This window comes from Eschscholzia californica, unplaced genomic scaffold (assembly GCF_041429995.1).
Source record: "Eschscholzia californica isolate CP2 unplaced genomic scaffold, dmEscCali1.0.p SCAF_1, whole genome shotgun sequence".
NCBI lineage: Eukaryota > Viridiplantae > Streptophyta > Magnoliopsida > Ranunculales > Papaveraceae > Eschscholzia > Eschscholzia californica.
The window spans coordinates 60,195,888-60,211,772 of record NW_028238198.1 but is presented as its reverse complement, the minus strand read 5'-3'; the positions used below and the strand labels follow the sequence as shown (position 1 = coordinate 60,211,772).

Genomic DNA, 15,885 nt, shown 5'->3' with positions numbered 1-15,885 from the left:
CTAACTAAAACAGTGGTACAAAGATTCTGGAAGATCTGATAAAGAAAGCCACACCCAGGTTCCCACGTGCATACGACTCCATTTAGCTAAGTGATCTGCTTTATAGTTTCCTTCTCTGTGAATGTGAGTGTAGATAACTTGGGTGAAATTTACTTCTAGCTGATGCACTTTGTCTATGAGTTTGCCTGTCTGCCAAGAGATATCTGATTGCTCTTTGTTTAGAAGCAGAACTATATTACTGTTATCACTTTCAATATGAAGATAAGAAATTTTATTTTTCATAGACCACTGGAGAGCTTTGATGATAGCCCAACATTCGCATTCTTCTGCATTTTGTCCCCGTAAATTGCACGCAGTAGCCGCAAGAAAGTTTGCTTGGTCATCATACATAATACAGCCAACCCCTGCTAATTCCTGCTCATTCATAAAAGAGGCATCCACATTAATCTTAATATAAGGAGGTTTCGGAGGTGACCATAAGATAGTCCTGTCATTCCGCCGTGTTATGCTGTGAAGGTTTGGCATAGTCGTAGTACACTTGATTTGATCAATGATCATCATTGGTAAAATCTTAGTATTGGAAAAACATTTATCACATCTTGCTTTCCATATCTGCCAAAGGATATTCGCAAAAAGTTCACTTATTTGTTCATCGATATCTTTCCAAGAAGTAATTCAGTCAAGAAGATTAGTGATATTTTTTGAAATGATATTAAAATGAAACCAAATCACAGTCGCCAAGTCACAATGTAAAAGGATATGAATCATCGTTTCGTGTTCCTAACAAAATTCACAGTTATATATATGACCAACATACTGACCAATTTTATCTCTTACCTGTAGGCTATTAGTACAACATTTCCAAAGGAATACTTTGATTTTAGGCTGAATAGGCATATCCCAAATGAAAGACCATTCCTTTTGTTCATAAGGATAGTGTTCAGTACGTAAATAATAGTACATGGATTTAATAGTGAATTTACCTGATTTTGTAAGTGACCATCTGGCTATATCATCCATCTGTGCCTGTAAATTAATACTCAAGATAGAATTGCATATATCACTGTTAAAGCATTGAGTTAATATATTCGTATTCCACGTATTATTACTAATAAGTTGGGAAACCACAGTGAGGGTGCTATTAGTAGTATTGCTTATGGGAGGAGGGTGATTAGGGATCCAATAATCATGCCAAATGCTAATATTCGTGCCTTTGTTAATATCCTAAAAGGTTAATTTGGACACTTTATCAACCTGTTTGGATATGGATTTCCAGAGCCACGAGTGGTGATTCTTAGCTTCTTTAGATTTATGATCCTTAGTGAAATATTTAGCTTTGAAAATCTCAGCCCAAGGGGTACCAGGATCATTGAGGAGACGCCAGACCAGCTTACTAAAAAAGGCTTGATTATCTAGAATCGGGAAACGAAAACCAAGTCCTCCAAGTTTTTTTTGAAGACAGATAGCCGACCAATTAATCGTATGAATGGAACGGGTTTTTCCCCACCAGAAAGCTCTTTGAAGAACTTCAATACGATTGCTTATACCTTTAGGGATAGCAAAGCATTGCATTTGGTATCGGGGAACAACCGCTGCTATTGTGTTGATAACAACAGAGCGGCCAGCTGGAGAAAGGAGAGAGGCCTGCCATTTAGAGAGTTTATTCTGGATTTGAGTGGTGAGGGAGGAAAAAACTTTTCTTTTATTGGCACCAATGAAAAGATGAGTGCCGAGATACTTGTCCAGGTTAGAAGATTGATGCACTTTAAAGTTACGAATAATCATACGCTTGAATTTCGGATGAGTGTTTTTCGAAAAGAAAATCGTAGATTTATTGAAATTAATCATCTGCCCTGACGCCATACAGAAAATATCAAGAATGTGCTGAAGCGAGGAGATATTAACCAGAGAATTCTGACCAAAAATGATACAATCATCAGCGAAGAGAAGGTGCTTGAGATTAATACTGGTTCTGGGGATAGGAAAACCTTGAAAAGGCGTAGCAATCCTATTGGTTTCAAGAAGACGATTCAGGCCTTCCATGGCAAGAGTAAACAAGAAAGGAGAGAGAGGATCCCCTTGCCTAATCCCTCTACTGACATTAAAAGTGGGGCCCGGACGCCCATTAATAAGAACTGCCATGGTCGAAGTCGAAATACAAGTGTGAATGAGGCTAATCCACTTAGTAGCAAAACCCATCCTACGCATAATAATATTTAAAAAGTTTCATTCAATGCGATCGAACGCTTTAGACATATCAATTTGAGAGCAAAGAAGCTTTTCGATCCTTTTATGAGTTTGAAAGAGTGAACCACCTCTTGGCTGATAATGATGTTGTCTGTGATCTACCTCCCTGGAACATAAGCTGCTTGAAACGGCGAAATAATATTAGGAAGAACAAGTTTGAGACGATTGGCCAAAATCTTGGTGATGATTTTATAGGTGGTATTCATAAGAATAATGGGTCGATAGTCAGAAGTAGTCTGAGGGGTTTTGGTTTTGGGGATAAGGCAGATGTGAGTATGATTGACTTGCTCAGGAAGGTGGTTGTGAAGAAAGAAATCGGAAACTAACTTGATGATATCTGGTTTCACAGTATCCCAGTTAGTTTGGTAAAAAAGAGGAGGAAAGCCATCTGGGCCCGGGGCCGAGTCAGATTTAAGAGACCTGACGGAGTTATAAATTTCCATCTCAGAAGGGACACAAGTGAGGGCAAAATTTTGGTTGTCATTAATTTGATCGACAAAAAGATCCAGCAGCTCATTAGAGATTCTAGGATCAGAAGTAGTGGAAATGTTACGAAGATTGGCAGAGAAAATGTTAGCAATATCAGAAGCCTCCTAAATCCAATAACCATTGTTGTCCTTAATAGACGTAATACGGTTCTTCCTATTGCGATTAATAGCCTTAGCATGGAAAAACTTAGTGTTTTGGTCGCCTAGTTGAATATTATCATTCCTGGATTTCTCTTTCCAAAGACTCTCCAGCTGATTATACGCTTCCTCTAGTTTATTATTCAAATCCTGGTAATTCTCAAAGGTGTCAGTATTCTGGAGAGCCTCAGTCAGATTGCGAATCCGGTAGTCAAGGTGACCAAACACTTGTTTATTCCATCTGGCTAGATTAATAGCTAAGTGATTCAGTTTTGGCTGGATAGGATAGGTGTTGGATGGCCAGTGATCCCGAATAAAATTACCACAATCCGGGTGAGACATCCAAGTCTGAATAAATTTGAAAGGTCTGTTGCCCAGATTAGAAGTAGCATTGGTAGTCAGTAAGATCGGAATGTGATCAGACCCAACCCCAGACATGTGAGTGACTAGGGAGGAGGGAAAGTCCACGAGCCAACTATGATTCGTAAGGGCCCGGTCCAACCTCTCTTTAATGAGAGTGCCCTTAAACTGCCTATTGGTCCAGGTAAAGGTGTTGCCTCTGTAACCCGCATCTCTAAGGCCCATATTGTTAATCGTTTGGTTGATTTTAGTGACATAACTAGGGATCTCTTCTCTCCCTCCTTCCTTCTCCGAAGGATGTAATATGGTATTTAAGTCACCTATTACTGCCCAAGGGACTGAGGCCTCTATCTTCTGATTTCTAAGAGTGTCCCAGGGGGCCATACGGTTTTTACTATATGGCCTTCCATAGAAGCCCGTGAAGACAAAACTATGGCCAGTACTAATGTGGGTGAAAATAGTGTGAATCAAATGATCATCACACTACAAAAATCCGGAGTTTTCGTAACGACTTATTGTAACGACCCCCGTGGACGCCGTTACAATAAGAACTTTTTATAACGGCTCTCTCTAGTAAAGCCGTTACAACTAACACAAAAAACTGGCGCCACTTCCCGCGAAATCTCGGTCTCCCTCTCTCGCAGTTAGGGTTCTATCCTGGTAAAGATCTCTTTCTTCTCTTTCTTCTTTCATTACTCTATAGGGCTTATTCCCAGGTAAAACCCTAACTCTATCTTCTATGTTGTTTCTTATTTTTCCACCTATCTAGGGTTTCTTCAAAAAACTTGTAGTCCTAGAAGTTTTATTGGTCAAAGTTGTTACTTTAATTTTTATAGATGTTATGAATCTTCCTATAACTTTCATATTTCATCGAAATCCTCTTTCTAATTCACTTTTGATCTTTTCTCTTTCAACAGTTGAGCTGAGTATCAATTATAGCCCTGAATTTCAACTTCTCTGGTACAACTCTATACCTTATTCTTCATGTTCACTAGGACTTTAATTTGCTTCATTTTCTTGCTTTTTCTGAGTTCTTATTTCTTATATAGTCTTTTCTGATTGCAAGAAGTTTCAATTTGAACAAAATTAGGGTTAGATTGATTTGGGGGTGTTTCCATAACATAATCTGGAATAATAACACTATTATCTGAATGGGGATTAGGGCATTCAATCATTTGGGAACAATAAATAGTACTTGGAAAGAAATTAGGGGAAAAAAATAGGGAGTAGGGATCAACAAATTAGTAGTCTTCTCGGATTTCCTGCTGTGCTTTCTAAATCCCTTTTTCACCATGATAGTTAGAAAATTTCTTATTCACGAGCTTTATAGTTAATTGGTATATTTTAATGAGTTTAGGGAAAATGTTGCTATGCAGACTAGTAGCTCTCTTAATGAGAAGAGTGAGTTAATGTGCAAAGAGCAAATCATATGTTGTTGTATCGTCCCAAATGAAACCTTGGTTGGTCGGTCGGTCTAGTACCTAAGATTGTCACTCGTTTAGAAATTCCAAAGATTTGGTTATTGATATAACAGTTTCACATCAGTTGGGGTAGCGTCTAGAGCCTAGACTATAGGTGAGAAGCCAGTACTTAAGTGGGCTTGTAGTTGTGAGTTGTGAGAGTTGAGGCCAATGTAACTTCGTACATGTTGGACCTTTCCATGGGTTCAGAGGCCTAGCAGGTCGCCGAAAGATTGATCAACACAGTTGTAAGATTGATCGACACATAATTACCTGTGGATTAGTTTCAGCTGCGACTCATTGAAGAGGGCCGGAATATTATTTGAACAAGAGCAAGAATGAAGAAAGAAAATGAGGCTCAAAAGATAAAACAATACAAAAAAGAAAGATAAGTTTTGATAAAGCAGCACAAGATGACCTATTATGCTTCTTAGTTCTTTGGTTTAGCTAATAGAAAGTTTGCAGTTTTATATTTCATCTTCTTTCATTCTCTGTTACATATTTATACCATTGTTAATCACCTATATCTTAAAACAATAATGCCATTGTGTCATAATTCACATATTTGATTTGAATTACGAATTTTAATTTCTGTCTCTGTCAATGTGAATGGAATAGATGATATTCATTTAATTTGTTAGGGGCTTAGGGCATCGGTACTAAGAATTCTAGTTTAATATAGTCGAATATAGGAGGTGAATAATAAATTAATAACATGATTACGTGATCATACCTATTATCTCTTTTGCTTAATATAGGTAAATCGTTGATCTAGTTGGATTTATTTCGGAATGATGGTCATTTCGCCAAAAGAAGTAATGCCTTGCAATTATAATGTAATATACATATATCTTGTAAGAGTATTGTTGTTAGATATGTTTGGTAAGTCATTCGAGTTTTCATGTTTTTCTTACAGGAAACATGGTTAGCATTGGGTGGGTTTCATGATATCTTGTAAGAGTATTGTTGTTAGATATGTTTCTTAAGTGAATTATTCCAGATAAATAATATACGATAAAACTGTGATGCCAGTCACCCGCTTTATAGATCTGACCTTATTTCTGTCTATAAGGATCTTTTAGCATCGAGGTTGTGTTACTATTGAGCTTTCAGTGATATCAGTGTCTTTCTTATCTACTTCTATGTTTAGTTGTTACTGTTATGAGAGCATCAGTTTCTTAGTATAATACTACTGTAACACAATGACAATCCCAGTTAGCTTTTCCGTGTTTGTACTAAATCGTAGTATACTGAAAATATTGCTGAAATTCAGGGGCATCGATTTATCTTTTCATAGCACATCTCATTGAGCTCTTTAATATCTCCGTTCCAGCTAAGTCCATTCAAGTCAAACTACTTGCTGCTTGAAGCGATGTCTTGCCTGGTTGTTTAGGTGCAGTTCGGCTGTGAATGGAAATTAGTGTTGCTCTCTTCAGTCTTCACATATTTGATTTGAATTACGAATTTTAATTTCTGTCTCTGTCAATGTGAATGGAATAGATGATATTCATTTAATTTGTTAGGGGCTTAGGGCATCTGTACTAAGAATTCTAGTTTAATATAGTCGAATATAGGAGGTGAATAATAAATTAATAACATGATTACGTGATCATACCTATTATCTCTTTTGCTTAATATAGGTAAATCGTTGATCTAGTTGGATTTATTTCGGAATGATGGTCATTTCGCCAAAAGAAGTAATGCCTTGCAATTATAATGTAATATACATATATCTTGTAAGAGTATTGTTGTTAGATATGTTTGGTAAGTCATTCGAGTTTTCATGTTTTTCTTACAGGAAACATGGTTAGTATTGGGTGGGTTTCATGATATCTTGTAAGAGTATTGTTGTTAGATATGTTTCTTAAGTGAATTATTCCAGATAAATAATATACGATAAAACTGTGATGCCAGTCACCCGCTTTATAGATCTGACCTTATTTCTGTCTATAAGGATCTTTTAGCATCGAGGTTGTGTTACTATTGAGCTTTCAGTGATATCAGTGTCTTTCTTATCTACTTCTATGTTTAGTTGTTACTGTTATGAGAGCATCAGTTTCTTAGTATAATACTACTGTAACACAATGACAATCCCAGTTAGCTTTTCCGTGTTTGTACTAAATCGTAGTATACTGAAAATATTGCTGAAATTCAGGGGCATCGATTTATCTTTTCATAGCACATCTCATTGAGCTCTTTAATATCTCCGTTCCAGCTAAGTCCATTCAAGTCAAACTACTTGCTGCTTGAAGCGATGTCTTGCCTGGTTGTTTAGGTGCAGTTCGGCTGTGAATGGAAATTAGTGTTGCTCTCTTCAGTCTTCACATATTTGATTTGAATTACGAATTTTAATTTCTGTCTCTGTCAATGTGAATGGAAATTAGTGTTGCTACTTTAATTTCGCATCTTAATGATCTGACTCAAGTTGTTTTCAGAATGCTTTTGACTCGTATGCTTGATCCAACAAAAACTAGGACTAGTCTAGTAGTGTATTTTAGATAAGGAAATGACCAACCCTGATTTTTCTAAAATTCTCATTCTCCATCTCTAGCAGTTGCTAATTGCTCAAAGTCGAAGGAAACTCGGTGGCGACGGCGATAAACCGGAGAAGCTTTTATACACGGATTTGGCTGTGAATCTCAACTCTTCGAACCAGGTTCGGTCTAAATCTCTCAAAACTCAAATTAGTTGTCTTTGTTGTTTATGGTTCTAAATGTCTCAAAACTCAAATTAGTTGTCTTTTATACACGGATATGACAGTTGTTATACTCTTACTTAGGCCTGAATGCTAATGTCAAGTAACCCATTTTTGATGAAATCATATGTCACAATATTGTGCTGATAATGTGTCCCTTTTCAATTCCTCTCCTTATGAAAAGTTTACAAGCATCTATAGTTGTTACTTCTTAATACATTGATATGTTTAAACATTGAGTTTATATTTTAGTTTGATTAGCTTCAGTTTTTGTCTTTAGTATGTTTTACCTATCATCTTAGAATTTTAAGCTTTTAACTATGTAACTATACCTTTCATGAACTCTTTTATATCTTTATTTCTTTGATGGAAGTTAGATATCATGGACAAATCTTGGATGATTCATGATGATAGGCGTTCAAAGAAGTTTGCAGATGGTGTAAATGCGTTTTTGGATTTTGCGTTTACTCACGGTCCTGTTATGGGCGGTGATCAAATTAAGTGTCCATGTGGGAGATGTAATAACTCTAGATTCGCAGTTAGACAAAGTGTTATGGAGCATTTGTATTACCATGGGATGGCAAAACATTATAGAACTTGGTTTTTGCATGGAGAAGCTAGACCGATAATATCGAATCCTTTGCCTGCTCCAGTAGAGGTTACAAATGAAGAAGTTTATGCTGAGGACCTTGAAAGGTTGGTGCGAGATGCTTACGGGGTTCATGACGAATCTGGATTAGATGTAGATGGTGGAACGGACGAGGTTGAAAACGAGGATCTTGAAAAGTTGTTACAACAAGCGAAGAAGTCTTTATACCCGGGTTGCGATAAGATGAGTGTGCTGTCCTTTGTTATAAAATTATGGAATATTAAAATCATGGGAGGTTGGAGTAACGCGTCTTTTGAATCAATGCTCAAGTTACTGCATGCAACTCTACCTGACGGTTGTAATCTTCCCAAAAATTTTACACAGTGCAAGAAGATCATCTCAGATTTGGGATTAGACTACATTAAAATTCATGCATGCCCGAATGACTGCATTTTGTATTACAAAGAAAATTCGGAACTACAACAATGTCCTCGATGTGGCCAGTCTAGGTATAGCAAGAAAAAGTCACCTGCAAAGATTCTTCGTTACTTTCCTTTGAAGGCGAGATTACAGAGGTTGTACACAGTACCGGAAACCGCAACCGAAATGAGATGGCACGATGAAAAACGTAGCGAAGATGGGATATTAAGGCATCCAGCAGATTCTGAAGCCTGGAAAGATTTCGATGTCAGGCATCCTACATTCGCTGCAGACTCGAGAAATGTAAGATTGGGTTTGGCAAGTGATGGTTTTAATCCCTTCCGAACAATGAATATTTCCCACAGCACGTGGCCAGTGGTACTTATTCCTTATAATTTACCACCGTGGTTGTGCATGAAACAATCTTATATGATACTGTCCATGCTTATACCTGGACCTAAAAGTCCTGGAAATAACATTGACGTGTACCTGAGGCCTTTAGTTGATGAACTGAAAGAATTGTGGGAAGAAGGGATTGACACGTATGATGCTTCCAAAAAAGAAACATTCAAAATGCATGCAAGTTTATTATGGACTATTAGTGATTATCCTGGACTTGCTATGCTATCTGGATGGTCCACGAAAGGTAAGTTGGCATGTTCAACTTGTGGCGAGGAGACAGATCATCTTAGGTTGCGTAATTGGAAGAAGGAGGTTTATATGGGGCATAGGCGTTTCTTACCTATGACACATAGATTTCGAAGAAATACGAAGGAGTTTAATGGAAAAACTGAGCGTAGAGTAGCTCCAAATCCTCCTTCGGGTCCTGATATCTTGCAAAAACTGAAAGACATACCACACGAATTTGGTAGGGAACTGGAGATGAGTGTACGCGCTCCTAGAAAAAGAGGAAGAGATGACGAGTCCATCAAAATGCCTGGTAACTGGAGAAAACTGAGCATCTTTTATGAATTGCCGTATTGGAAAGATAATCTGCTTAAACACAACCTAGATGTTATGCACATTGAAAAGAATATCTGTGACAGTATTCTCGGTACCATTATGGATTTTGATGGAAAATCAAAGGATAATAAAAAAGCAAGATTGGATTTGAAAGATATGGGTATTAGACAAGAACTTTGGCCACAACAAGAGGAGGGATCTCGTACATGTACCCTTCCAGCCACATGTTATTCTACAGACAAAAAAGGTAAAGAGTTGTTTCTCAATGTTTTGAAGAATCTCAAAACTCCGGATGGCTATGCATCAAATATTTCTACTCGTATCGATCTTAAACAACGAAAGATAATTGGTTTGAAGAGTCATGATTCTCATGTGATCATGCAACAATTGTTACCTTTGGCAATTCGAAAAGTTTTGCCAAAAAAAGTGTGCTCTATATTAATAGAGTTCAGCACGTTCTTTCGTGAGTTATGTTCAAAAGTAGGTAGTGTTGAAGATTACAAGCGATTAGAAGAAAAAATTCCACTTATTATGTGCAATTTAGAGAGGATATTTCCACCAAGTTTTTTCGATATAATGGTTCACTTAGCCATCCATCTAGCATCAGAGGCAAAAGTAGGTGGACCAGTCCAATATCGATGGATGTATCCCATTCAAAGGTATTTATTTTTCTTGTTTAATTGTTTTATTTCTTAGTTACTCGTGTGTTACTTGTCTAATGAGGTACTTGTGCGATTAGGTTTTTGTATACTTTAAAGAATTACGTTCGTAATAAAGCACAACCGGAGGGTTCTATTGCCGAGGGATATATTGTCGACGAGAGTGTCACGTTTATGACAAGATACATGAGTGACGTTGAAACACGCTCTAACGTAGCGCCTCGGTACACAGACGACAATCCGATTGGAACTGTTCGGAATATTAAGAACCTGGATGTTGCTGAACGTAATAAGATTCATCATTATATCTTGTCAAACGACAATGATGCCTCCGTTTATGTCAAGTAAGTATGATTTTAACTATTATGACTTCATATATGAAAGTCTTTCTAAGTGTATTTTACTAGAGATGATGAAAATACGCAACCTCTTTGCAGTGCTCACAAAAGAGAGTTGAAGCTTCGCTATCGTAAACTAGATGATACTGCGATTCAAAGAAAACACATAGAAGAGTACGGTACTTGGTTTAAGGAACTTGTGAAAGATCTTAAAGAATCTAAACAGCCGTATCCAGAAAGACTTGACAACCTTGTCAATGGCATACACCCACGTGCCGTAATATTGGCAGGTTATACAATTAATGGATACAATTTCAAGACTGTTGCAAACGAGAGAGACGCTAAAACGCAGAATTATGGTGTTGCGGTCGATGCAAATCAACCTTGTGGCTCAAGTGCAAGAGATTCAAATCCGGTTGATGCAATATTAACATATTATGGACGTGTCACGGAGATACTTGAAATCACGTATGGACCAGGATGTGAATTTGTAATATTCAAGTGTGATTGGGTTGATGTCTGCAAAGAAACAAACAGAGGAAGAAGAGGTGTAAAGATCGATGATTTAGGTTTTACACTTGTTAATTTCTATCGTATTATGCCAACTCAAAGTGACGAGCCTTATGTGTTGGCGTCTCAAGTTAGGCAAGTTTTTTATGTTGAAGATCTAACTGAACCTGATTGGCATGTTGTGGTGAGCAATAGACCTAGAGATATTTACGACATGAATATCCCTATACCAGATACCGAGCAAACTCTTGCACCTGCATGCCACGATGCTAGTGATGAAGAAATCGAATACATTAACAAAGATGTAAACGACGTAACATGTGATGGAGATAACTAATAGATTCAAAGGATCGTCTGGAAATGCGTGACCAAAGATGGAGAATTTGAAGAGTTTTTGTTTTGTTCTTTTTTTCCTTTAATGATGAGTTTAATCACAATCTGTATGGTTTTTGATAAATTAATGAATGAATAAATGTTTAGTTTCCGCGATTGTATTTTTTCTTTCAATTTTGGTTCAATTAGATGGGATAATTAGATATGTTTTAGATACAGTTACAAGTGAACTGACCAATTTTGTACAGGATGTCTGATAGAGGAACTACTCAACCTTCTAAGAAGGGGAGGGGACGAGATTTATTAAAATTCCTGAAAGATCTGGATCACGGCGAGAAATACACAGTTGAATGGGATGATAGCTTTCGGCCTGTTGGAAAGATTGCCGGGTTCTTAGCGACTTATATATCTTCGTTTGTTAGAGATCCAGTTCGATTCCCTCTGATTCATGATAAATGGGAAAAAATGGAATCTGCTGCCATCAATGACACAATTACAGACTTGAGGGTAAATATTTCCTACATTTTCGTTATAGTATCATATTTTTTTTATTTATTTCATATATAATTATTTTACCATGTTATTTTCTTAAAGGTGTATTTTGATTTCCCTGAGAATGAAGAAGTTATAAAATGGATTAAGAAGGAACTCAAAGAAAGATGGAGAACTTGGAAAGCAAGAGTTAAGAGAGAATATTTTACACCTCACCTTCCTAATATAGATGAGTGCAGAGCAAATATCCCTCCTGGCGTTGACCCTACTGATTGGTTTGGCTTAATTCGATATTGGTGTAGGGATGACGTAATGGTAAATATATCTTTCCTTTAATAGCTACACTGAGTTTACTTCATAGGTACTAACAATGTACCATCTTCCGATATACAGAAGGTAGCTGAGACCAACAAGAAAAACAAAGCTATGACAAAACATCCTTATGTTGGAGGGCGTCAATCTATGGCCCAAATTGGACATGCGGTAAAATTTTCAATTTCTTTTACAATTTTTGGTTCAATTCAGTTGGTTTTGTTTGAAATTGATAATTGTCATTTACTTTGTATATTTGCAGTATAAAAAGAAGTACGGCACTCAACCTAGTCGATTTTGTATGTTCCACAAGACTAGATTAAGAGCGGATGGAACTTGCGTTAACCAAGAGACAGCAGATTTAATTGTAAAGTTTTAATTAAATTCAATTAAATTTTATTTTGTTCATATAATGTGTAAGAACTCAATCTTATATAGGTAATCAAGCGCATGTAATGTTAACAGGAGCTGATGGAGGAAGATCAGGAGAGGCGACGAAGCGAGAGCTCGAGCGAGTTTGTCGACGCCCCTGGTCCAAATGATGTTTTCGGAAGTCATATGCCACCAGAGTCACGTGGGCGAATCCGAATGATGCCCTTTGTCTCACCTACGGATGCAGGTTTTAGAAATTCAAGCTCGGGTGGTGTTTCAGGTCTTCGAAAAGAAAATGACGGGCTGAGAAAGGAATTGGCTGAACTGCGTGAAATACAAGAGAGACAAGGAAGAGATATGGCTGCACTTATGGCACTCATTCAGTAGCAACAACGACCACCATCAACTTCAGAATCTTCACAACAACTCTGTAAGCATGTTTTCTTCTTCAATTTCATCTTGTTCAATTCCTCAACCATCTTGTTGTAGTCCTTAATTTGTGAATACGTGGTTTAGGCAAGTTTTATAAACAACTTTTCTGGTATTACAGAAGCGGTGACTATTGAAGGAGCATGCAACTTTTTGATCAATGTTTTTGGAGGTTTGGTCTCTCCTTCATGGTTTCCCATATATGTGTACTGTTTTTTGAATTTGTTTTGATGACCATCTGAATTTGGCATGTAAACTACTAAGTCTAGATTGTGTGATTCCGATGTTAACAAGATTCCATTTGCATCTGAATTTTCCATGTAAACTACTAAGTTTAGCTCTCTAACCCCATCATCACTCTACTAACACTACCCACTCTAATTCAGTTAAGTCATAACACCAACACATTAGAATTTACTTCACTTTTGCATCTGTTTTATGCTATGTTTTGTTGTATTTCATAGGGAAATGTGATCGAGAAAGGCAAACTCTTTAGCGTAAAACCCTTATAGTGAGTGTGTATATGCAAGAGTACTTCTTAGTATTTTTATGAATTCATTTCCATGCCTACAGGTTTTATGCTTACATTTGCTTTGATGACCATTTGAATTTGACATGTAAACTACTAAGTCTAGGTTGTGTGATTCCGATGTCAACAAGATTTCATTTGCATTTGAATTTGGCATGTAAACTACTAAGTCTAGCTTTTTAACCCCATCATCACTCTTTTAACACTACCCACTCACTAGAACCAACTGTAATCATATTGTAATTTGGTTACTTGTTTGTGCTTAAATTGGTTGTTTCTGAAGAATTCTCTACTGATATCTCTGTTTCTGAAGAATTCTTAATGTCATGTTAAATGCGCTAATGTGTATATATTCATCGTTTTGGCAGGGTTTTTAAAGTTTTGCGCAATGATGAATCCACACCGATTAGAGATTTTGCTTGAACTCTCATTGCGTATGAAATCTACCATCACCTAGTACCTACTTGTTATCTCTATTTCGTAAGTAGTTGAAATGCATTTAGGGAGCTGAACCGTTAGTTTAGTTTATGATATTGTACTCCGATAAACAACTATCGACATCTTGTGAAACATAGTGACATTATAAAGTAGTTTACTAGTTAATTCATCATCTTGTCTATATATTTTCATCTTGTGTAGCTTAAGTTCTATATTGTGTTTGGGTTGAATGTTTAAAGGTTTTGTGTGGTTGGGTTGAATGTTTATGGCTTTGAAACAGGGAAATGTACAGCAAGTAAAAGCAGCAAAATAGTGCTGCTGGTTTTCACAATTTACTGCAGCTTTTTTTTTTCTTAAAAACAAACATTTGCAACGGCTCAAAGCCGTTACAACAATTTATTTGTAACGGCTGGTCCTCCCTCACGGCCGTTACAATTTGACTCCCGCTAACAGTTCCCGCGCACTCAGTTATAACGGCTTAAAAGAGCACATCCGTTACAATAAAACTAGTTGTGACGGCTTCTGCTCGTTACATTTTTTATTGCCACGACACTTATTGTAACGGCCTAGTAACGGCCCGTGGCCGTTACAACTACACTTTTTGTAACGGTTTTTCCCTTGTTGTAACGGCTTAAAGCCGTTACAACTAGTCCGTATTTTTGTAGTGTCAACATGAATAGTTTTAACATCATAATCGTTTGTCCAATATAACGCAAGCCCACCCGCTTTGTTCTTAGGCTCAACCACAACTAGATTGTAGTTATCATGCAGTCTGAGACTTTTGTTAAGTTGGTTAGTGGTGCTTTTAGTCTCAGAGAGAAAAATAAAGTCAGGTTTATTGGATTTAATCAACCTGTAAAGGTGTTTGCGATTCAAGTATTGCCCACACCCTCTGATGTTCCAGGCCAAAATGGAAAGGTCGGGTTTCGGGTGGTCCATAACTATGCTAAAGGCACCACAGGGAGAACTAAACAAAGACGAGAAATAACAAAAAGAAAGATAGAAAGAGAGAACAGAAAGAAGAAAAAACAAACTAAAGAAACATAAAATAACAGAAATATAAAACAACAAGAAGAAGGGTGACAACAGACAAAACCCTAAACAGAAAGATAACCAGCTGACTCCTACTATCTGGTACTAGTTGCCAAAGGACCAAAAAGGATTCAACCAAACTAGTGTTTCGAACCACACTGTTAGTTGAATCATCAACATAGCTTATGAGCCAAACAGGATCACAGGCCAAGAGCTTTGGCTACTAGTACCAGAACAAACAAACAAAAAAGGCCCTCTAAGCCTAAAGACAAGAACTGAAAATAAAAGAGAAAACAGTCAAGAAGATAGAAACAGAAGACTAAGCCCTAAAACAACAGACAAGAAGAACTAAGAAGACTAAACTGGTGGGTTTACACCTTCCCCTTCCTCCCCTTGCACTAAAATATTCAGACTTCGGGACAAAAGCATCGACTCCTCGAGGAGAGTTTGAGTTTCCTGATTATCTGTAAACAAGGAATGAATATGATTATCATCCTCTGAGAACTCAGAGGAGCTGATCGAATGGTGACTAGCCTGATCACGAGTACGTTTACCTGTAGGGTTGAAAAGAAGATGGGGTGGAGTTGGACCTCGAACTGGTGATGGTGGGGGGGCAAGCATTAGAGGTTCTACTGGTTCAGGAGAAATGATAATGGTCTCATCCATGGGATCATCCATTGGGTCTGAATCAGATTATTCATCGTCACCTGAAAAATAGTACTGAAGAGGGGTGGGACACCGATTCAAAGGGTGTTCAATAATTCTGCAATGTTGGCAAATCGCCCCTGGGAATTTCTTATAACTTATCTTAATCTCTGTAACAGTATCATTGAAGATTGGATTAACCACTGCCAGTAGAGGAGAACGAACATCATAAAGAAAATGAATACGAATAACTGGATTGTTCACAAAACCAAGATTACGAGGGCGAATCTGAATGATCTTACCCATACTCTCAAAGATAGCATCATGGTCTTCCTTGTTCTGAATCGCTTGAGGGATCTTATACAGAGTGCACCACATCGACTTCATAATATAAATCATCAGAGGTTTCGGTGAGGGGGAACTCAACTTGCTTCAG

The 15,885-nt window shown here is 37.3% G+C and overlaps 2 protein-coding genes across 2 annotated transcripts; one reads left to right on the top strand and one right to left on the bottom strand.

Moving 5' to 3' along the window:
• LOC147567946 (uncharacterized) lies at positions 1-2,142 on the bottom strand. Its single transcript, XM_086658773.1, has 3 exons — positions 1,255-2,142; positions 838-1,026; positions 1-612 (listed from the first exon to the last, which is right to left on the bottom strand). The coding sequence occupies exons 1-3, from the start codon at positions 2,140-2,142 to the stop codon at positions 1-3; spliced, it is 1,689 nt and encodes a 562-aa protein (XP_086514899.1).
• Positions 2,143-7,044: 4,902 nt separating this feature from the next.
• On the top strand, positions 7,045-13,953 carry LOC147567945 (uncharacterized). Its single transcript, XM_086654438.1, has 10 exons — positions 7,045-7,349; positions 7,762-10,019; positions 10,100-10,363; positions 11,449-11,707; positions 11,795-12,007; positions 12,086-12,175; positions 12,267-12,371; positions 12,470-12,806; positions 12,927-12,977; positions 13,703-13,953. The coding sequence occupies exons 2-8, from the start codon at positions 7,771-7,773 to the stop codon at positions 12,761-12,763; spliced, it is 3,474 nt and encodes a 1,157-aa protein (XP_086510564.1). The 5' UTR covers positions 7,045-7,349; positions 7,762-7,770; the 3' UTR covers positions 12,764-12,806; positions 12,927-12,977; positions 13,703-13,953.
• Positions 13,954-15,885: the final 1,932 nt, after the last annotated feature.